Below are 22674 nucleotides of genomic sequence, written 5' to 3' on the forward strand. Positions count from 1 at the left end.
TGACAGCGCGTGTATTCAAGCTCATGTCTCCATAGTGATAAAAAAAAAAAAAACAGCCTTGGTGTCTAAACATTTGGTGGAAACCGAAATCAATTTTTTTTTTTATTGCCACAGAAATAACACGTACAGTATAAAGCAAAATATTTTAAGGGTTAATCAACAAGCTTCAGGTCCAAATGTTCTTGGCATTTGTCGCTTTGCTCTGTGTGGTTCTTCACCGCTTCCGGGGCACCTTCGGAGGGTCCTTGCGTCGTGGTGTCGGCTGTAATCTCCTTCAGGAGCGCCTGCTCGGCTTTCAGTTTGGCCAGCTCCTGGCTCAGATGGCTTTCCAACGTTGCGACGGGCCCAACGGGGCTCGTCGGCTCCTCGTCATGTTCCTCCGGCGTCTCCTTCTGAGGCGTCTCAATCTTTGTCTCCTCGGATGGGTGATCTCCGGCTGCTTGAACCTTCTCATAGAGAGTTTTCCTCTCATTTTGCAAAGCCCTGCAAAGGTTTTCCAATTTCTGGTTCTTGATGTTGAGCAGCTCCAGCTCCTTGTCCCTCACAGTTTTCTGCAGAGCACATTTCACACAGTCATTTACAACGGGCATCAATTCTAAAGTGATTTTTGCTATTGGTGGGCCGGCCCGCTCCTTCTAAATCATCTCATTTTGAGGCTGACACCTCCCGCCGCTTCGTTTGAGCTATAATGAGAATCACGCATACGGTACATCAGTTGATTAGGGAAGAAGAAGAAGAAAAAAAAAAAAAGGCCCCTCACATCCGCCACCATCTCCACAAGATTTCTGCTGCAACCATCGAAGCGACTCTTCCATGATTGACACTCCTTCTCCAGCTTCTTCATCTTCTTGGCCATCTTGGAAGACAACAAACATGTTAAGCGCCTAAAAATAGCCGTTCCGCCGTTTTCCTTCAAAGGCTGCCAGTCGTACTTTATCCATGTCCTGTTTGAAGCTGCTGTAGACGCTGTTACTTTTTGAAACGGTGCCCTGGATCTCGTCAAACTTCTTGGAGTACATGTCGAGCTGAGGAGACAAAACCAAATGTTAGCATTTCAAAAAAACAACAATACCAACAAAATTAACACTGGAGACTTTTCTTTTTTTTTGAGGAATATTTTGAGAGGAAATCCTAATTGTTTGTTACATTCAAATATTAACTAATACAAAATAAGTATTTATGAAATAAATATATCAATAAATATAAAATAAAAAAATAAAGTTTTTTGTTACATTCAAATAACTAATACCAAACAAGTATTTATAAAATAAATATATAAATAAATATGAAATAAAATACAAATTAAATAAACATTTAATTTAAAAAAAAAAAGTTATTTCCACCCATCCTGGTGTGATCATACCTGCGCCTTCAATTCCACCTCCGTCTCCTTCAAGAATTTTGCTTGCGACCTGTACTCTGCGGCTTTTTGTAGCAGCTGTTGGGATATTTTCAAGGTTGAGAACGGCCAGTATGGAACCAATGCAAAGTATCCTTCCGCTTGAAAAAGGGACCACGTACGAGTTCCCGCTCCAGCTTGTGTTTTTCCTGAGCCTCCTTCAGAAACATGTTGGACTGAGTCAGTTTGGTGTCCAGAAGCTTCTCCTTCAGGTCACGGTGCTTGAACACCTTCTCCAGGTTCTGGAATAAAGAGCTAGAATAACGTCTCTGCGTGATAACACGGTACTGAACGGGGTCGGCGTACGTACCGCCTCGCGTTGGTCGTACTGCGTAATGAGGTTCTTGAGTTTTTCAGCTAGGGCGCTGTTCTCCTGACACAGTTTGATGTTGCGGTTGCTGTGCTCCTCGATCTGGGTTTGAATGTCACTTAGGGTTCCCTGGAAGTGGGTGGTGATCTCCTTCCGCTTCAGGTCGTCCTCCCGGCACCTCTGCAGTGTCTCTTCCTACCGACCGACCATAATTTGGATTTGCGTGAGTTGGGTTTGCTCTATTGCTACGTTTTGGTAGCATCTGAGTGTTTCAGATCAATCCACTCATGTCAAACTTTGGTCAAGAGGAATGAAGATTAGAGGCACCTTCAAGGTCTTGTTGTGCCGCTGCAGTTCCCGACAGAGTCCCTCCAGTTTGCTGCGAGCCAGAACGGCGCGACTGTGCTCACTCTGCAGCTGGTCTTTCTCCTTCATCACCTGCAAAAGCTTCTTCTGCAGAAGCTTCAGCTGCTTCTGGTCGTTTCGGTGTTCTTCCAGCTACAAACGGCACATCAATCCAATCCAGATGTCGTCAAGCCGGTTAAACTCAGAATTAATCTGATCCAGTAAATCCACTCACCAGCTCGGCGTGCTTCTTGATGGTAGCGTCCAGTTTCTTCTCTGGAGTGTCGAGTTTGTTGAGACTTTGCATGAGGAGCATAGCGTCCTTGCCTGAGTGGTAACAGATGATTTACATTTAGCATGAATTCCATCACGGTCAGTACAATTTGGATTGTTGGATCTGAATCCCGATCTTTTACAGTTGAAGGTTGAGCAACCGAACTTTGGAGAGAAAATATGAGAAGTATTCCATTTGTCTTTGCGTCAAACAGAAGTTTCGCAATTGATTGTACGGACTGAAATGTGTTCTTGTTGCCCATACAAATCCTACCCAAATTTTTGAGCATCTTTTTCTCCAGTTTCACGCTCCGTCTGGTGTTGGGCTGGACCTCTTCCACGTCTTCCTGCTCATCCGGAGTCTCCTCGGCTTGGTAGGTGCTGATGAGGTCTTCCAGTTGCTTGGCCAGGTCGTTGGTGTGCTCAGCGTTAGGCTCTTCGGCAGATACAGCTTGGGTGCTCTCTATGTGGCTGCTGTTCGTTGGACAGGACTCCATCTTTGTTTTGGGTAGCTGAGAGACAATCATCAACCAAATATTTGGTGGCTGATCATCCACTGTATTAGAAAATAGTTGAATTTGTATTTTCATACTAAATTGTGAGTACGCATATATGCATTCAAAAGGGGAATGGAGGAAAACAAGCAATCATGTTCCACAGAGTCCCGCTCGGAGAATGTTTACGTGCATAAAATTAGCGCAGCCTTCACGCTGCTTTCACAAGTTGAGCGCACGGCACCTGTTCCAGAGCCACGGGCTATTTTAAGACCCTCTTTATATGGGCAAGACATTTATTTATTTCCTCCTAAACCCACGCTATTGACGGTAGGCAGCGGCGGCAGCTGCCTGCACATAAAACAAAACAAAACTGATTTGCTTTGGAAAACGGGTAAAGGGAGCATAAATCTTTCGATTTTACGGGTGGCAGGGATCGGAAGGTCGTCTCGTTGAGCTCGACGACAAATCATCATCAAACAAGCACTGCTCAAGAGCAGAATGATAAAACCACAGCGTGCGTAAGGTTAATTCTACGTTCATGCGGGCCAAAGGAAAGGTCTTACCAGGACCGAAGGCCGGGAGGGGAAAGAAAGAACGTGGAGGGGCTCGAACAGGCTGCCTGCCACCACAGATGCAACAGCTGTGATAAGACCACCTCAAAATAGACCAACCCCCCCCCCAGCAGGGGGCGACGTGAGGAGGGGGGAAGTACAGGACAAGATGTATGAAATAAATTGCCACACACACATTCCTGGGTTAGAAGTATATTCTCTTCAAACAATATTCAATTCAATCTGAGCACCAAATGATAATAATAGATTAGCCCCGCCCCTTAACCCAAAAGCATCAGAGGCACTCCATCCCCGACCGAGCAAATTTGACGCAAACAAGTCAAACGATGGATTGGCTACTGAGGCTTTTTGTCCTCAATAAGTCTCGGGTGAGAGGTAAACAATTTGTCCTCTTCAACGTATGAGAGGCACAATGCACTTTAGTATATACATATACCATGTATGTATATATATATACTCATGAATATATCATCAAAAGCAAACACAAACACAATCCGCGTACGCACATCGGATGAGCGGCCTGCTTTGCTTTGACAAAAAAGTGATCCGAATCTGCAAGACGCGTCATTAAAGCAGCGCACCTTTAAATATGATTTATGTAAACATGAACGCCATTCGTCTAATCCCTCCCGACGCAAAGGCGGCGACGGTTCAATAAAAGGTTCCATCGCGACGCCGACATTTGTCGTCGATACAAACGAGCCACGTTGAAAAGATTTCGCCGTTTCAACACTGAGCCAAAAATCAAACACGCATGTATGTATACAGAGGAGAAGCGTTTGGTGAACTGTCGATTACATTCGCGAGTAAATGTCGTCAACAGCCACGCGCTCCATAGAAGTAGGGATGGGCATTGGACGAGATTTTTTTTTTTAATATACTGTAAGGTGATGGTCATTGTTAGAATTTTTTAAATAATTTTCAAATATTTAAATAACAAAAATGGTGTCTGCAACTGAAATTCAATTTTTATTGAAAATATTTTGGATGACACAAATTTTAGCATTCACTTTATTGTTCAAGTTCTGTAATCCATATTAATAATATACTGTATTCATTCTAATTTTAAAATAAAAAAAATCTAAATTTCATTTAAACATTATAAATTGTTAAAAAAATTCTAATTTAATTTAACTTATTTTAAGTAAAAATATGACTGATAAATTGATGGACTAAAATTACAAATGTTTTTATATAAACTTTTATGGCTTTAAATTGACCTCTTTTAACAGAATTCACAACGATCAATTAAATGTAATTATTTGGGTCAATATTAAATATACAATACCATGTAAATAAATGTAAACGTGTTTAAATATTTGTTCTCTATTTTCAATGTTGTTTTTTCTACATAATTGCTATGCCCATCCCTAAACATTACATTTGTTGTGCATGTTTCTCTTGACGGCGTTATATAAAAAAGAAGTGGAATGTTTCAAAAAGCGCCAAAAACCAAAATGTTTCCCCACGTCGTTCATTGCCCACGTCCAAAATAATGACAAAGTGCATTGTGGGAACACGGCGACTACGTGTGATGACGGTCGATAGAGGAGAGCAAAAAGATATCAAAAGCAACGCCAGCTTGGTGGCTCACTGCATAACTTGCATCACTGCTGCATAATAAGTACATACTGTATATATATTATATATATACCATATATAAATAGTAGTCAAATATTTACCAGTATCAATAAGTGCTTACATCCTAATATATAAATACATCTTACAGTAATTACATGTTGACTTCCTGTAATTTTTGTGCAATAGCAAATCCCATGCAAGATAAAAACCACAACATTAAGAAAAAGAAAACAGATTTTTTTTTTTTTTTTTTTTTTTTTAAAGATGAAACAAGCTCGCAAAGCTCTTCCTTGACCTTTTTAAACATCCTCCCGAGCAAAATAAAGGCACAGACCCTCTTTGCGCAAAAAGCGTCAAAATTTGGACTTTCTTATCGTACCCTTAATTATTTGAAATATAAGTATTTACCGCACTACTGTATCACACCTCGATATGAGTACATGAGACAACAGTCTATTCGCAAAGTACACGGACGTTAAAATACACTGCGTCTAAGAAGGAGGAGGGAGTGTAATACGTAAAAGGACGTTTTTTTTTTTTTATACAGTAATCTATAAATATAATTTATGTGCAATTGTATGCAAACTGCTATGTCAAACAAAAGGCATATTAGCATTTTACAGTAGATCTCTTCATATTGCACCTGCACCCAATGATGATAATAGTTAATAATCGTTGCTCGTCCAGTCCAAGGAAGCCAAGAAGCTGTGTCGTCATATTGCCTCTGTTGGGACCCAAACAGGTGGGAGGTGACCCAAAGTCCCCGGACGGGACGGGGGCCTTTATCTACTTAGGGTCCCTTTGTTTTGATCATGAGCGAGGCAGTCCGAAGAGAAGAGCGGGATTCCTCGTCGTGAAGAATCTTTGTCGTCGTATTGCCCAAGTGCGGACCTGACAAGTTAGGTGGCGGCCCAAGGTCTCTAATGGGGGTCCTCCGTGTTAATGTTGAGCGAGGCAATGGCTTTCAAGCACGTTTGGACGTTCTCCTCCTGTCCACCGTCCCTGGTTCTGGAATCCAGGCTTCCCTGGTCTTCCTCCGCCATCTCGGCGGTCCCGTGTGCAGCCCCCTCCTCGCTTGGTGGGCTCGGTGGCACGTCGGAGGAGGCGGGGGAAGGTGGTGGCGCCCAGAGGGCTCCTCCGACGGGAAGTACGGGAAGCAAGCTGAAGGCCTGCTGCTGAGAGTGGAGAGGAAGGTGGCTCAGGAGATTCTGGTGGGGACCACCGGTGACGGCGGGAAGACTGGAGATGCTCCTTTGCTCCTGTAAGGGGGATATGGATTTGAAACCCTCAGCAAATGGGCATACATTAATACACGACACAGACTAGGTAGCACGTGAGAAGGTGAGGTGGGGAGTGTCGACCTGACTCTGCCCCAAGTACAAAAAGGATCAGAAAATGGTGCTACCTACCAGCTCCATCTCAAAGGCTCCTTGTTGCTGAGCCAGGTCCATCTTAGTATGCTGTCTGCTCTTGTCGCTGCCACCTCGCTGCTGATGGGCCCCACCCCTGCGTGGCGAAACGGCCCTCAGCACGACCCGCTGCCTGCCCCGCACCGCCGACTCCCGCTTCCCAGCCATCTCTGCCCCGGGCGACGTGGGTTTCTCCGTCGCGACACAAGGAGAGAGGTGCTGAATAGGTGAGAATCCGGGCGAGCTGGGCCTCAGCGGGGAGCAACGACCCCGCGGGGAGAGCTCACGTCTCGGGGATGGGTATCGCAGACGGGAGGGGGACGGTTCCCTGATGGGGGATTCCCAACCGGGCGAGAGGAGACATGAAGAATAAGGGTCGAAGAGGAAGCCGGCTTGATCTGGAGACAGGACACTCAGCGTGTCATCCTCCATGGTCTTGTCTCGCTGGTCAGAGCCTGGCCACCTGCCAGAGACTGTGACAGTGACAGGCAGTGACGTGACGCCGCTGCCCGGCTGCGGACTGGTGCTCCTGGAACGCAGCTTGGGTGTGGACTCGCCCTCATAGTCGTCGTCCTCGTCCTCATCTTCGTCAACATCATCCGCGTCTTCGTCCATACCGTCTGAATATTCGGCGTCGGAGAACTGATGTTTGGCCGTGATCGCCACCTCCGTCTTGGATTCTTGCGGCGCCTCGTCTACTTTAAAAAAAAAACACAACAAAAGAAACCGACTGTATGTGAAGTGAAATTTATGCAACCCATGTTGCCCCGCTGACTTTAATATTTTCAAGACCGGTCGATAATCGTATTCTTACCATGTTCCTGAATCTCCGTGTCATCCATTGTCACTGACACACCTAGCTCTAGACATTTCTTCATGTGCGCTTTCGACTTCATGTGCTTCGTCAGGTTTCCTTTTGAGAAAGAAAAACAAGGATTAACCTAAATTTCTGGCCTATGCGAGCAAACGAGGACTCGGCAGAAAGACAAATTACGCGACTTAACAAATCAGCTGATACTGTAAAAGCTCGAAATAATGTTCCGCTGCGGCTGCATTTCCACATTATGATCATCATGCACATTTTTGGACTACTTTCCAGACTTTCCATTGCAATCAAGACTCTTGAATAAATCCCACGAGAGCGGAAAAAAAAGTCAACCTCTACTTCATTTCATTTCAATCTTTCCACACCAACACTTACCTTTCGTTTTGAATGCAAAGTTGCAGACCTTGCAGATATAGGGCCTCACATCCGTATGGGTTCGAATATGTTTCTTGAGCATGCTGGGCTTTTTGCAGCGGATGCCGCACTCCTCGCAAATGTATTTTCCTCGTCCGCGGCCACGAACGTACACGTAGTCCTCATTGGACTTGTACCTGACAACAGGAAAAAAATGAGTGGCGAGTACTTTGTAACACTGACGAAGCGCCTTCGGACCGGGTTACTGACCCTCCCTCAAAGATCTTGATGCGCGTCGGAGCTGTTTGGGTATTTGACGCCTCCCTCTCCTTCCACTCTTCCTTGGCAGCCTTGAGTCTGAAGCTGGTGTCTTTCACCTTCTTGCCCGGGTTGACGTCTGCCTCTTTGGGCTCCGGTTTCCTCTGCAGCTGAATCGGACCAGCAAACGTATTGTTAACACGCTGGATGTAACATGACTCGGTCAGCCACTGTACACGGCGTGGTTGGCAAACACGAAGTGCATTTCTTCATTTGTATGGTCATAGTCTCGTGGCCTTGGACATTGTGATTTCTAGCTCTTGTGGTTTGGTATTGTCCGTAGTATATTTTTTTTATTCATAGATTTATTTTTTATACTTAGGCTATTGTACTATAGTAATTCGATGACTCGTGCCACTCTCATGAGCAAACCCCGGGTGTAGAAAGCAAAGAGGGCTTTTGTTTAATTTCCTCACCTGTTCGCCCGTCTGCCGCCACAGGACAAGGGATGAAACCAGTTTCCCATTGCCAGGCTGACACATGGCAGCCATTGAGTAGATCAACTTGCCTCCCTTCTGTTTGGAGTGCAGCAAGGCCAGCGCGGCACTGGTGCTTAACTCCGGCGGATTGGGATTGCGTGAGCTGACATGCCAGGTGTCATAGACGGAACACGGAGCTCCACCACCGCCGCCTTCTTCGCCGTCGTGGGAGCAGCTCGGCTTGGTGTAGCTGAGATAACACCAGCTCACACCTGTCGCCGTGCGAAGACTTGGAAAGGAAGACGGCGTCCCCCGACGCTCCGCCTCTGCGACCAGGATGTCCCGGCTGAAGAGCGCCAACGTCCTCGTTTCCATCTGCGCCCGTTTATCCGTGCCTGCTTGTTTCAGATGCGGAGGCGAGCTGGTATCCAAGGAGCTGCTCTCCATAGCAGACTCCACGCTGTGTTCTTCGGTCACTTGTCGAGGCGTGATAAATTTTCTCCTGTGTGAATCATCCTCCAAGTGGCCCTTGCCCAGCTCCACTGCACTCAGCTCCTTCACAATTTGTCCAAACATCCTTTCCTCCTTCACACGCTTCTGCTGCTTGACTTCCATAAAGAGGTCTAAGCTGCTGGCGGGCGAGAGCATGCGTTTGCTCGCGCAGCCGCTGGACGCGTTGGTGGTGGAGATGGTCCGAGAGGTGAGGGAAAGGGGGATGCCAGTCTTGAGTTTGGCCGAGGATAGGTCCAAGGCTTCCACGGAGACTGAGTGTGTGGTGGCTCGATTCTGAGAGGCAGCTAATGCAGGGCTAACTTTATCGTAGTGATTGTCAAAGATCTGTGACACAGATGTGTACGTGAGGCTTCCGTAGCTCGGCACGTGAGTCTGGAGTCTTACGGGGATTAACAAACCGGGATGCGGGAGCTGGGGGAGTGCGATGGGCAGCGATGAAGGGCTTGCGCCACCACAAAATATTTGCACGTGTGAGGCCTCAGTGTCCATGCTCAGTGACTCCTGGCGCACCAAATTCCCCCTCTGTCTCTCCTTTGCCAAGTCCCCGAGTCTAACTTTGGATGTTGGATCGAGGCTTCCATAGTCAAACGATACGCTGCGTACCTCTGGGAACTCCTTGCGCAAGTTGCAAGGGGCCTGCTCCGAGGAGGAGCGTCTCATTTCATGTTGCTGACGCTGATGGAGAACAGAGAGCGAGTGGCCGCTTCCCGGCACAGCTAAGAGCTCCAGAGGCTTGCCAAATTCATCCTGCCTGGCAGGAGAAACCGGCTTCAGGCTCTCCTCCCTGTCAAAGGAGAAAGTGGAGCTGTAGGATAAGTTGCTGTCCTGACTGGGGCTTCGTGAGAGACTGGTGCAGGCCGATTCAAAACTGGACTCCCCCGAGGAGTGCTCAATGTCAGCAAGGCGCAACCTTTTCTTCTTTGGGGGGAGTTTTTCAGGGGGGAACTGAGCTAAAGTTTCACTCCGCTGCGGCCATTGAAACTCTTCCACATGCTTCTCCGGCTCCTTCACCGGCACGTCCGGAGCTTTGTCCGGACTGTCGGGCTCCACGGTGACTCTGATCTCCGGTACTTGTATATTGGGCTGTCGCACCAGTTTAGCACCCAACTGAAAGGACTGCCTCAGTGTGCCATCGCCCCTGTCTATCTCAAAAGACTCCTCCATGGGCTGAAATGAGGAGAAGCTCTCCTCCCTCTGCCTGAGGCTCTTGTAGGACTCGGACTGGTCGGCATGCGGCCTGTTGATGAAGTTTGTGTGCTGGATAACCGAAATGACATTTCCTAATGTTTTTCGAGCACACATTTCAGGGCTGACTGAGATGTCCATGTCAATCCTGTCCAGCTGCATACTCAAACGTCCTTTCAGGACGCCGACCGCACCGTGTCCGGCTAGCTTCGACTCGTAATCCTTACCGGAGTCAAACATTTCTTCACACTGTCCGTGATGCACCTCATACTGAGGTGGCAGATCTTCCTCTTCCCGTTTTTCCTTCCGGCGCTTCCGGGTCGCTAGTTCCATGGCATGCCTCTGCAGGTTCACACTCGGCGGATAATCCATTTCCGGTCCCGCAGGTGACATCTCGCTTGCCTTCCCGTGGCCGTCGCTGTCCACGTGGCCCTCGTGGGACGGCAGCTCGAAAGCAGCTTGCCGCCGCAGTCTCCTCATGCCCGCGTTGCTTGTTCTCTCGTCGAACGAGTGGCTGCCCCGGAGGGCCTGGGGCATGGTCAGGCTGACCGCCGAGGACGTGGGCATGGAGTTGCTCCTGAGGAGGGTTCCCATGTCAGAGCCAGTGTCCAGCTGTGCTTCTTTCATCTCTTCCCTGGTGAAGGACTTTGTATTTATTCTGATTGACTCGACTGTGTCTTTTTCCTGGGTGAAAACCCGAGAAACTCCTTTCTCTGAGTATCGTTCTACCTCACCGGAATCTGTGTAGCAAGCAACTGTGGTCTGCTTGGGGCTGGGCTTGTAACACTTCCCGAACATAATTTCCTGGTAGGATTTGGCGTTAGCGTTCGGGGGGCTAGTCTGATGCTCGGCACTTTCAGATCGGGAAAAATAGCCGGAATCCGTGCTGCCTTTACTCGACTGACTCGGAAGGGACAGATTGTGTTCCGAGTCGCTGCTCCTTTTCTCCGACAGGCGAAGTGCGAGCCGTTGTTTAATTGTGCAAGATTGAATTGCACGATTAGCCTCAACAGTGGTGACAGGAATGGGATTGATTTCCGGTAGGTGGGATGAGCTGTCCTGAGTCGACGTTGACATCGCCGATGCCTTTTTGTGAGAAATGAGGTTTAGCACTTTGACAGCGGTGTGATCGGAGGTCTCCGCCGGGGAGTCCAACAGCAGCAGCGGGTCACTGAACGTGTCGTCGTCAGTGTCTGTACTTTGCTCGCCGTCAGAGAACAAATCCCCGTCGCCTTCAAAAGACCCTTGGTCCACGTTGACATTGTGAGGGAACGGCGGGGTTCCAGCTTTGACCGAGTGAGCGTGGGACTTGCGGTGTTTGTACAAATTGCTCTTGGTTTTGAAGGAGAACCCGCAGGGGACGCACGGGTATGGCCGTTCTCCGGTGTGGGACCGGATGTGTTTCTTTAGTACACTGGGTTTGGCGCATGCCCTTCCGCAGTACTCGCAAACATATTTGCCAGGCTTCTGTGGTTTCAACTCAACCTTCCCGCCGGCCTCTGACTGCAGCTCCATCCCTGAATAGTAACTCTGTTGCTCAGGTGAACTCGGGGACTTCCTTTGTCTGACGGCTACTTTGGCGGCCTGCAGTGAAAACGACGCTTCGCTGTCTTTAGGAGTTTGGGAGATGGAATCCTCAATGGCCAGTAACTTCCCTGAGTTGGGAGCTTTTTTGGAACCGCCTGTGTCTTTGGCCGGGCCCTCCGGCGGGTGCTGGTGCCACCCTTTTCCCTCCATTTCCACCGATGGACTCCTTCTTATCTCAGGTGTGCATCGTTTTGCTGCGGCATCTGTGTCCTGACCTTCCGGAGAGCCTGTGGCGGTTTCTAGTGACTCCATTAATCCGACGTTGCGTTCGTTTCTTGGGGATAATATTTCTTAGGTGTCAGTAGTGATGTTTACGTACACGTGTGACGGCTCATCTGCAATACAGGAAACAGAAAGCAGGGATTATCAGCACTGAAAACATGCATGTTTTTGGAATGTCAATCGAAGCTGGAGTACTGAAGGAAAACCCTCGGAAGCTCAAAGATAACATGCCACACGGGGAAAGCCTAAAATCTGGACCAGAACCTCAGAAGCGTAAGGCAGATGTGCCAAGCGCGAGTCTGCAGAGCTTTAATCCCACAATGCGTGCATACTGAGCCACTGGGTTGAGTGCTGTGGCATCTAAGAAATAGATGAGCATCAATATCACCTCGTATTCCCTCACGTCTCACACTCGGCGAAGAAACCCCGTCCCCTCATGAATTCTGGGAATTGCTTTAGCCTCAACACTGGAGGGCACATCCTCGTCCTCCTCATCCTCCACCTCACTTCATCCTCTCAGTATCAAATGCGGTGTCCTCCCTAACGAGGTTATGTAAGATTATCTGGTTCAAACCCTCAGAGTTCCCCCTTAATTAGGACATTGTTTCTCTCGCTATATTTTTTTTTCCCTCTCTCCTTTGGTTGTCGGTGCACCACGAACGGCCCAGCGCGATTCACCGAGGATGCGAATCCAAGGTGACTCGTCGCATGCGGACAGTCGCGTGAAAATAACAGAGATGGGAAGGGAGGCTAAGTGGGGGTGCGCCACATTTGAGTGGTCCATTTTAAAAAGATTCTTGGAAGAACTAGTCACTTTTCTACTGTACGGTACCTTTACACATGCTAATGTTAGCTTAGGCTGTTGCTGTGCTACAATCTCCATTTTTTTGCTGTGAGGCGCCGCTTTCTTGCTTACTTTGTTTACTATTTAGCAAGAAAATTACGTTTTGTTCAATGTTTCCTTTTCGTATGACGTGATATGTTCAATGGGAAGGGATTTTTTAAATTTCCCACTTGCCTACGCATTCGCGTGAAATAATCCAAACGATGTGTTCATCGTGGCACGTTTACCTAGCCTCCAGTTAGCATAGCTTGAACCAACTAATGTGGTTTTCTGTGAATGCGAGTTGAATTGGACTATTTATTTTGCAACTTCCCATTCTTTATCCAACTGACGTGATCTTGTTTTTTTAAACAGATTTCAAAGTACAATTTAGAAAAGCTCAATCTGACTCATGTGGCATTTCTCACCTGTCTGATCAAGAGTGAACGCGTTCAATGCAGTGGTATTTTTTTTCCCGCAACTTCTCGTTCTTAAGGCATTATCGCACCGATGCGACATGTTTTTGCAGTTTCAAAGTGGAAAACAACACTCCCTTAACTGAGCCGAACGAGTTGACTCGAGCCAGTGCCACGCTGTGGAAAAGCAGGTTAACACAACATTGGGGGGTGGGGGGCCTTTGAAGTCTCCCTCCTCAAGGTCGATTTGACCTCATTGCTTAGTTTCCATCCCTCCGAGGCGTACGCCAGATTAATCCCGCGTTTGGCTGCGCGCACAAAGACACAGACGCATGTTGTTGTGTTGCACCTGTGCAACAAATGCATGACACAGCAGCGGTGCGAAGCGGAGGTGGACGGTAAAAAAGAAAGAAACGCTCCGTCCCTTTAAACCCGAGCATCCATAAATATCACAATGACATTCACACGCATGCACCCCCTCCCTTGATCCTCAGACAAACCTGAGATTTCAACCTCCTCCTCTCCTTCCATGTCCCGCATCCTCATTCCTCATCCCGCACCGTCCATTCCGCCTCCGTCGGGATAAGGAAAAAAAGCGCCATGGTAAACGTCCCATCAGTCCGGAGTGGCGGCGGTAGCGGCGCACATTTGGAGCGTTCTATTGATGCGAGCCAGTCACCAGAGAAAATACCCAAGCATGACGTGCAGACCCGGGTACAAAAATAGCAAAGGGGCCCTGGGAGGGATTACACAACGGCCCACGTTTCAGGGCGCTTTTCCTCTCCGGCTCTGGCAGCTCGCTCAGGCTGGGTAGGAGGAGAGGGAAAGCGAGGGTGGGAGGGAGTCAGATGTCCTGATCATTGTCAAAAGCTGCTCTTCATTCATCAAGAACTGAGAACCTCCCTTCAAAAGGTGCAATTCACGTGGCCTATATGGCGAGGAGGAAGTGGGAGAAGGAGGGAGAAATAAAAGCCGTAGGGGGCTCTTTTGTGAGATGCTTCCCGTCACGACGTCCTCGGGCTCCATTCACAAAGCAGGAGAACCGTCGACGTCGTGACAAGCCGAGCCGGGCTTAATGCCGCCGGATGATGTGCAGCTGCACGCCGCATCTTGCATATGCGCCCGAGCCGAGTCAAACCCCCGACACGATTACTGTATTCCTCCCAGAGTATATCCATTTTTTTTAGATTCATATCGAGAGAACTAAACAGAGAACAACGTGACCGTATACAAAATGACCACACAGTTACGTGGAATCTTCAAGCTTCGCCCACACGCAATGGCAAACACTCGATTTTTTTTCGCAAGTGACAGTCGCCCATCTGTCTCGTACACATGGTACAAATTTGGTAGCCGTCGGACGAAAATCTCTGGCAGTAGTTGGGTTTTGAAGGACCCATGAAAATGTGCAACCTGAAACCAAAATAACTCCAAATTGGCCACTTCAAATAAAAATGGCAGACTTCCTGTGTCCTTTCAGGCTTCTTGAGACATTTTAACGGGTCGACTCATGATAGACATGCCAACGAAATGTCACGTTGCCAAGGGAAACTCGGTTCAGGAGTTGAATTTTTTACAGGGCGCTATTAAAACAAAATGGCCACCTCAACAAAATGGCCGATTTCCTGTGCTGTTTTCAGGTATGGCTTTTTTTTTTGTGGGTGACTAAATTGATATTAGACGCTTTAAAACGTTTGAAAAAATAATAATAAAAAGTGAAAACCAAAAACACTGAATATATTTAAAAAAAATACTGTTCGTGACTAAGTGGGCAAAAAGGTTTCAGACTCCGTTAACACTGCACTCCTCGTCTAAGTGGCCTAACGAGCGGAGAATGCCGAGCGTGTGTATTGAAAGAGGAGCTCCTCAGGGCGCTATTCTTAGTCATCGAGCGTGGAACAAGTCGTTGCCCGCTTGCAGATCCATTATGCAGCACAGGATGATTGGGGAGGGTGGGGTGTGGGTTCTAAAATAGCTAATACAGTCAAGGTCGTCATCTATAAATACAAATGCTCTCTCTCAAGAAGATGCACACTTGCTAGGAACAGCTGAGTGGGATTCCATGTTGCCCCCCCCACACACACACACACCTCCCCAAATGAACACAGACAACACAGTGGATGAGGGACATGGGAGGGTGTGTTATGAATGGAAGGTTTGAGGATTTCTCTCAGGCCGATCACACATCATTCACCTTCATCCTTCCGCCCAGCACCATCTCTTTAAAATCGGAAAATAAGCTTGACAACTAGTGGCGCGTCGCCATGGCAACAGAGTCTGCCACAATGGCCCTGCTTCCTGTCGGCATATATAATTACCAGCAAATGTAAGAAGTGAGTGTGATGATGCGGCAGGGGAAAGAAAAAGTGTGATATTAAATATAGATACTAAGACACATCCATTAAAACAACATTTCACCATGTTTAAATTTGCATGTTTTCATATCCATGTGTTAGACTACAGCCATATAATAGAAAAATAGCAAGCATATAAATTGTTTTATATTTCTAATTGTACAGTAAAAAAATGTTATCTGTAAAATTGAGTAAAAATGTAGTGTGTGTGTGCGTGTGTATTTTATTATATTAAAATGTCCTCTAACACATATTTCAGAGCAGTAACCTATTTATCTGTGAATAATATCCCGCTCCATAAAGTGTGAATGCCAACAATCCATTTGAAAATGAATTCATCCTTCAATTCAAACATGGCTTCTTTTGCTGGCTGTTGTCGGATCAGCTGTCACGTGCCTGCCTATATGGGGATATCCGGCTCACAGTGCGTGAATGCGCGCGCGCGTGTTGTTGATGTTGGGGTGGGGAGGAGGGAGGGGGGTATGCATGGACCCGAGAACCCCCTTGGTCGCCCCCCCATCTGCATGTCATGGAACATTGGCAGAACTGGGACTGGGACCCCCCCCCCTCCTCTTGTTAAAAAGCGTGCGGCAGCGGGGAGGGAGCACACAACGACCCCCGCACTGGAGTCACCCTCTCAGGTGACAAACACCCCCCCCCCCCCTCACTTAAGAACCCCCGACCACTAGCAGCCTAAATTCGGCTCTCAAGCTATGCGCAAAAAAAAAAAAAAAAAAAACAGCATAGAAAAAAAAAAAGCGGCGGAGGCTTACCAGGTATTAGACGGCTTCATTGGACCCTCGAGTGGACGGATGTGCAAATCGTGGGGGGCGGTGAGGATGGTGTCCGAGGGGGTCGCTTTCTTTCCGGAGTCGTCCGAGATGAGCTTGGAGCGTGTCCTTACGCCTCCTCCTGGGTGCAGTGCAGCTAAGCGCCACCAGAGGACGCCAAAAGCAACTCACAGCGTTTGATTCACAACCGCGGCTATTAAAATATTCACAGCCCCGCCTCTTAAGAATGTACAGTATTCATCCAGGGAAGAAAAAAATAACACCGTCAACAATTAAATAAATTAAAAATATGTACTGTACATAAGAAGGACAAAAATAGATTTCCAGCTTTTATTTAAAATTGTTTAAAAAAAAAAAGGTAATTCACCCGACGCAGCATTTTCATCTCCTTGCGGTAAGGAGTTTAATTAAGCAGTTCTGTGCATCTAAAATTTTGAATCTTTGTCGTCGTCTTCTTGTTCATTTGGCACCTGTCAGCTTGAGGGTCCAGGCCCACTGGCATGGCATCTGGCTGATGGACAGCTGAGGTAGGAAGACCCGGAGACCGTGGGGCGTTGCAGGCACCCACTTCACGGGCCCGTGACCCAAGAGCGCCACCTAGTTTTGCAATTCCCACCCCAGAGGAAAAGCACAGAGCACATTTTTTTTAAATAAGATTACAGACGGTCAGAGAACAAAAATCGATGCGAGTGGCCCCGCTTCCCAGAAAACTACAGCGGAATCTGAGAAGGCATCTTAGTGAGTCAGCAGAGGCAGCGTGAGCACGAAGGCCGGCCAGCAGGTGGCGGCGGGTGAGCGTGCGTGACGGAATTCTTTGAACAGTAGACGCCCACCGGGAGAGCAAAAAAACAAAAGCTAGCCACTTTATGCGCACTGTTGCGCCCAATCAGTAAGCCTTGTTGTATTATGTTCAAGTGATTCTCAAAGTGTGGCACGAGGACCACGAGTGGTACACCAGCTTTGTCTCGTGGGACACGAAAAAAAATGCATCTACATCCAGTCAACTTACCTGAGTGTGGCCCGGTGTGACCTCAGGTTCGCCGAGGACTAAAATTCCATCAGTCGGCCACACAAGAAAAAAGGCAAACACGGTGTTCTGCTGCGGTCTGGACGTGTACCAGACGGCGGATGTGACGGTGTCATTCTGAGCCCGCCAGGCGCTGCTGTTGTAGATCCCCTCGCCGTTCACTCCTAGCCAGCGACCAATCTGACGGAGGCGCTCCTCGAAGATGGGTGTGATCCTCCCGTCCGCCGTGGGGCCCACGTTCATCAGCAAGTTGCCGCCGCAGGACACTGTCTCCACCAACGTCTGGAGGAACACAAAGTAAGCAACTAAGAGGTTAAGTAACTAAAAAAAATACTGAAGTGCCCATTTTTGACTCGAAGGCCAATTTCCCTTAGCAACAAGCAGTTAGGTAGCCATGTCCTGCCTAGTGATGTCATTGAACATATTCACCGCCACAATCTCCTCGATGGTGAGGTAGTCGGCGAGCGGGGCGTTGCGCCTGTAGCCCCACGACTTGGTGTCGATGGTCATGCAGTTCTCCCACTTGTGCGGCAGCAGGTGACCCGGCTGGTAGCGATCGGCACAGGTGTAGTAGCCGCCGTGTTTGCAGATGGAGCCCGAGCCCCAGCGGTCGTTGGTCACCACCGTGTCCCGCACTGGACTGCCCGTAAAAAAAAAAAAAACTACTAGAAGAGTGATTCTCAATTTAGTGGAACCTGGGTTGCTGGTCTGAAAACAGCTGTAATATTTTCACAAAAGAAAATATTTTTGTTTGCAAAAAAAAAATTAAATTGTTTACCTGTCATTGTAGAGCCAGGCTAGGAATCCAGTGCTGTTCCAGTATTTGTCTGGCGCATCCCCGTCTCCGTCCGACCACAGCACGTCGGGCTTGTACGTCAGGACCAGATCATAAAGTTCGGGAAGACTCTTGGTGACAGCAAAGCTATTGGTGGTGAAGTGGTTGGCAGCGTCCTGCAGAAATAACGGATGAAACCACTCAAAAAGCGAGTGGTACAGACCCAGGCGCAGGTCGCTGTGAGTGTGCACGGCGCTGGCCAACTCCGCCACCAGGTCGCGCTTGGGGCCCAAGTCCACGGCGTTCCAGTTCCACGAGGTCTTAGAGCCCCACAATGTGAAACCTAGGGATGATTGACAGCTTAAATTGGTAACTGTAGCATGTTGGTTAGCCGGCTAACATCAGAACATTTTTACAGTGATTACATAAATAACCTTGCATGGGTCAATATTGTAACATTGATATTTTTTCGATATATTGTGCATCCCTACTATGCAGGACCTTCATGGTGTTTTGTGGTCAAGACGATGTACTTGGCTCCCGATGCGGCAAAGATGTCTGTCCATTCTTTGGCGTCAAAGAACTCTGCGGTGAAGTGGGGTGCAAAGTCTTGATACATGAAGTCCGGTGGGTAATTCTTCTGCATGAAGGCCACATAGGACTGCAGCTTTTGCCCCTGCCAGTACCACCTGCAAGACACGAAAACGCCACTAGGTGTCAGTATTACGCTGCATTCCGTTCACTCTCCATAGTAAAAAAAGTCAGCACAATAATACTACATGGAGTTTTGTGCAACTTTAAAGACAGAGCAGTAGAAGCCTCACCAGAACCACTCGCTACCGAAGCTTGGCACGGAGAAGACCCCCCAGTGGATGAAGATGCCAAACTTGGCTTGGTCGTACCACTCCGGCAGTGGCCTGGAGTCGATGGACTCCCAGTTGGGTTCGTATTTTGCTTCGGTGATGCGGATGGACAGCAGGCAAACGAGGAGAAACGCAGTGATTAAGACCGTCATATTTATTGAAATAACTCAAATGTTTTAGCCGGGTGGGTGAAATCCTCGTACTGTCAAAATGAGGAAATTAAAAAAAAAAACGGAAGCTTGTTTGACTTCCCTAGGGATCGGTTCGTTCAAGCTCTATTATACCTTTTTTACCTTATATTGCACACTTGCATCAACATACAGCCTAAAACAATATGCTAAAAATACATGACGCTGCCATTGATTAAAACAGTACAAAGCCGCAGCAGCCGCAATCGTGAAGCCCGCACCGTGCAAAATGTATAACGCATGCGTATCCGGGAGTTTTCGAAACTGTATGTGTCTTTAATTTTATTTTATATATTTTTCTCAATCTATTCGATGTCCAAAATCGTTAGGTTAAATTCAAGCGACAATATTTAGCTGTAAACAACGCAAAAACGGCCCTGGTTGATGACGTTTACTATTGGGTACGTTTGATTTGTCGTTTCTTCATTTAGATAAAATTGTTTTCTCCCATTTTGCCTAGAGAAATTGACAGCACCGCCCCTTTGGGACACTCGGCGTTAAATCTGGTGCGTGAGAATTGCGGCGCATGCGCACTCTGGATAGCTACCCGGATATTTTGCTACCAACATGCATGGCTTCCTCGATTGCCACTGTCACATCTCTGCGGCAGATTTTGACAAGGTACTAATCACAACTACCGAACGTTGTAGTCATGTATCTTTCTTAAACTGTCACGTTTATCTTTCAGGACATAGAAACTGTTATTGAGCACTCTAAACAGGTGGGTCATTTGCTTCTTGAAATCTCTTGGCTCGCTATTATTGTCCATGAGGAAACGTGCGTGTTGTTTTTCATTGCCAGGCTGGACTGTTAGCATTGTTAGCCGTAGCCGAGCATGCAGGGGAATTTGACAAGATCATTGCGTTGTCGAAGAGGTAACTTTAACGCTCTATTCCTTTTTATAGTAGTATAGTAACTATGTTCTCTTCTATTTTTAGGTTCCCAGGGTTTGTGTTGCCCTGCCTGGGAGTCCATCCCGTTCAGGAAGTATCTTCAGACCAACACAGAAGTGCTTCCCTACAGGTAAGAATGCAAGATAAATTGTTACAAACTCGTAAATGTCACTGTGCAACACTTTTTGTGTCTTGTGCACAGGACCTAGATGCAGCGCTTCCTCTCATCGACAAATACAAAGACCAGCTCGTGGCCATTGGAGAGGTAGATAAACTTATTGGTGGTTCATAAATCAGTGAAGGGTTTACTGTACTGATATCATTCGCATTTCCATGTGTTGTCCTAGGTCGGTTTGGATTTTACACCCAGGTATGTGAAGAGCGAGTCCGACAAAGAGAGCCAAAGAGAGGTTCTGATCCGCCAGGCGCGTCTAGCCAAAGAGCTGGACCTCCCTCTGTGAGTCCGAGTTACATTGAAGAACACCAAAATGCTGTTTTGTGGACTAATCAATTGTGTATTTTTATTAGAAATGTTCACTCGCGTTCGGCAGGTAGACCCACTATCCAGCTCTTGAAAGAGCAAGGTGACTATTATTATATTTTTCCCCATTGAAAATACAATGAAAATATCAAGCTGCCAATCAGCAGTCATAATAACTGAAGAAGTCTGTGTTGTTTTTCCACAGGTGTGGAAAAAGTTCTCCTTCACGCCTTTGATGGGAAGCCATCAGTGGCCATGGAGGGGGTGAAGGCGGGATACTTCTTCTCCATCCCGCCGTCCATCGTACGCAGCGAGCAAGTGCGTGTCCTTACAATACACTCATTTCGGGAAAGTTTCCCATCAATTTCAGGTTCAGGTCATTTTGTTCACTCACTAACCTTCCTGTCGACATTTTGAGTTGGGGCCGTAATCTTTGTCGTGTTAGCAGTGTGTTTGTGTACGTTTTGATAAACTAATCAACAGTCAGATTACGACGTGAGCAAAAGGAGCAAACCTTTCGTGATCCCTTCGGGGCTGCGTCACTTGCTGCTGTTCAAACATTGTTTGTTTGATTTCCCAACTGCTTACTTGAAGACTATGTGCAGCTTTTATGGCTACATACGATGATGCTGACTAATTTTGCTGTTCTTCTCTCTATTCTCTTCTTCATTTGTGTCCACTAAGAAGCAGAAACTTGTGAAACAGTTGCCTCTAGAGAATATGTGCCTGGAAACGGACTCGCCCGCACTCGGCCCAGAGAAGCAGGTCAAGCCAAGCCGCACAGAAAAAAATAATAATAAAATAAATAAATATTATCGACGATCAATTAATTCAGGTCAAGATGCTGGTCCACCAAGCCGCACAGAAAAAAATATATATATATTATTATTATTTTTACCAGTTTTTGTGCCATCTTCTTTGACACACAGGTGAGAAACGAGCCCAAGAACATCATTGTTGCGGCCGAGTATATCAGCGTCGTTAAAGGCGTATCGGTGGAGGAGGTGATGCAGGTGACCACGAGGAACGCATTCCGGCTCTTTCCCAAGTTAAAGTCAGCCATCAAATTGTGATACTGGATAATTGAGTCAGATAATCAAGAAGTCAGTTGGATGCACAAGTGACTGTACCTTGCACTCTTCCAAAAGTGTATAATAGAATCAAATGTGTTTTAAAGGCCATTTTTGTCATTTTGGTAGAGATATATCGACCTAGATATATCTAGGACCACACAACAATGATTTAATGTTTGAAATATCTTTATTTTGAACTCTTTGAAAAAGACAATTACCTAGAACAGTCATAGAAAAATGTGAACATTGTGAACATCCATTGTGTGCTTGTGTGAAAAACATGTTTTTTAGGAATGCCTAGAATATGAATAGATAACATCTTTTCATTATAAAGATATTTAAAAAAAAAAAAAAAAAAAACTCACCGGGTCATTTTCTTACCCACCTATGCATATCATTTTGGGGGGGGGAAAAAAAAAAAAACCAAGCAGAATGGGAGAAAGTCACGTATACTAGTTCTAACCATTGACCAATATAACACCCAAAAGCGGAAGGAGCTTTTACGCTGCGGCGAGCACGTCTTGAACGCATCACGGGCTTCCACTTCAGGTACCGCCTCTTCCTCCGGACACGTCAACCAGCACGTTGCCCACTAGTGACGTGCATTCCAGTTCTTTTAAGTGAACTGAATCTTTGGAATCAGTTCTCAAAAGATTCGTTCAACGAATCAACCCCAAGAACCGAGAGCGAGCTCTGTCCTGGGCTGTCCCCTGGACTCCGTTGAGATTGTGGGTGCGCGGAGGACGTTGGACAACCCCTCCATGACATTGTGCGGTACCTGAGCAGCTCCTTTAGCAGCAGACTTTTTACACCCACGGTGTAGGAAGGAACGGTTCCGCAGGTACTTCATTCCCTCGGCTGTCAGACTTTACAACACGCGTGGTACCTGATAAAATTGTGTTTCGTCTCTACTAGCGGCACTTATATTTGTCTTTGTCTGTTATTTATCCTTTTTTTGAAATGTTGCCACTTGTATTCTTGCACTCGTGTGCGCTGCTGTGACAAGTAAATTTCCCCGCTGTGGGATGAATAAAGTTCTATCATCATCATCTTGCAAATAAAGAACCAACTATTACATCACATCTTTGTTTTCCTTGCTCAACGACAGACATCTTGAACAAAACGCAACACTACCTAAATGTTGTATAGGGAACGTGATGTACCGGAGTCAACTTACTTG

The 22674-nt window shown here is 47.1% G+C and overlaps 4 protein-coding genes across 11 annotated transcripts; 1 reads left to right on the forward strand and 3 right to left on the reverse strand.

The window, feature by feature from the left end:
* Window positions 1–62: 62 nt before the first annotated feature.
* txlnbb (taxilin beta b) lies at window positions 63–4272 on the reverse strand. Of its 2 annotated transcripts, XM_037241292.1 has the most exons (10): window positions 3388–3510; window positions 2602–2839; window positions 2290–2381; window positions 2037–2207; window positions 1710–1904; window positions 1522–1641; window positions 1364–1438; window positions 933–1025; window positions 761–856; window positions 63–551 (listed from the first exon to the last, which is right to left on the reverse strand). In XM_037241292.1, exons 2-10 carry the CDS (start codon window positions 2822–2824, stop codon window positions 153–155), a joined length of 1464 nt encoding a protein of 487 aa, XP_037097187.1. In that variant the 5' UTR covers window positions 2825–2839; window positions 3388–3510; the 3' UTR covers window positions 63–152. The 2 variants fall into 2 exon arrangements, with proteins under 2 accessions (XP_037097187.1, XP_037097188.1); XM_037241293.1 differs by lacking the exons at window positions 2602–2839; window positions 3388–3510 and adding an exon at window positions 3903–4272 and having other exon boundaries at window positions 2290–2292.
* On the reverse strand, window positions 3573–16316 carry hivep2b (HIVEP zinc finger 2b). 4 transcript variants are annotated; one of them, XR_005096232.1, is made up of 8 exons: window positions 13550–13939; window positions 8301–11923; window positions 7837–7994; window positions 7588–7763; window positions 7201–7299; window positions 6387–7084; window positions 5029–6236; window positions 3573–3852 (listed from the first exon to the last, which is right to left on the reverse strand). XR_005096232.1 is itself a non-coding variant. In XM_037241066.1 (7 exons), exons 2-7 carry the CDS (start codon window positions 11838–11840, stop codon window positions 5898–5900), a joined length of 5010 nt encoding a protein of 1669 aa, XP_037096961.1. In that variant the 5' UTR covers window positions 11841–11923; window positions 16177–16316; the 3' UTR covers window positions 4835–5897. The 4 variants fall into 4 exon arrangements, 3 of the variants coding, with proteins under 3 accessions (XP_037096961.1, XP_037096960.1, XP_037096962.1); XM_037241066.1 differs by lacking the exons at window positions 3573–3852; window positions 13550–13939 and adding an exon at window positions 16177–16316 and having other exon boundaries at window positions 4835–6236; XM_037241065.1 differs by lacking the exon at window positions 3573–3852 and having other exon boundaries at window positions 4835–6236.
* Window positions 16317–16510: 194 nt separating this feature from the next.
* fuca2 (alpha-L-fucosidase 2) lies at window positions 16511–19437 on the reverse strand. The gene is made up of 6 exons (XM_037241304.1): window positions 18821–19437; window positions 18498–18685; window positions 18000–18339; window positions 17651–17861; window positions 17204–17503; window positions 16511–16791 (listed from the first exon to the last, which is right to left on the reverse strand). Exons 1-6 carry the CDS (start codon window positions 19009–19011, stop codon window positions 16654–16656), a joined length of 1368 nt encoding a protein of 455 aa, XP_037097199.1. The 5' UTR covers window positions 19012–19437; the 3' UTR covers window positions 16511–16653.
* On the forward strand, window positions 18805–21854 carry LOC119116169 (putative deoxyribonuclease TATDN3). Of its 4 annotated transcripts, none has more exons than XM_037241389.1 (11): window positions 18805–18938; window positions 19508–19668; window positions 19736–19768; window positions 19849–19922; window positions 19986–20070; window positions 20143–20205; window positions 20288–20397; window positions 20469–20524; window positions 20627–20791; window positions 21106–21186; window positions 21351–21854. In XM_037241389.1, the coding sequence occupies exons 2-11, from the start codon at window positions 19615–19617 to the stop codon at window positions 21404–21406; spliced, it is 777 nt and encodes a 258-aa protein (XP_037097284.1). In that variant the 5' UTR covers window positions 18805–18938; window positions 19508–19614; the 3' UTR covers window positions 21407–21854. The 4 variants fall into 4 exon arrangements, with proteins under 4 accessions (XP_037097284.1, XP_037097285.1, XP_037097282.1 ...); XM_037241390.1 differs by having other exon boundaries at window positions 21109–21186; XM_037241387.1 differs by having other exon boundaries at window positions 20627–20739.
* The last annotated feature ends 820 nt before the right edge of the window (window positions 21855–22674 follow it).

This window comes from Syngnathus acus, chromosome 22 (genome assembly GCF_901709675.1).
Source record: "Syngnathus acus chromosome 22, fSynAcu1.2, whole genome shotgun sequence".
Lineage (NCBI taxonomy): Eukaryota > Metazoa > Chordata > Actinopteri > Syngnathiformes > Syngnathidae > Syngnathus > Syngnathus acus.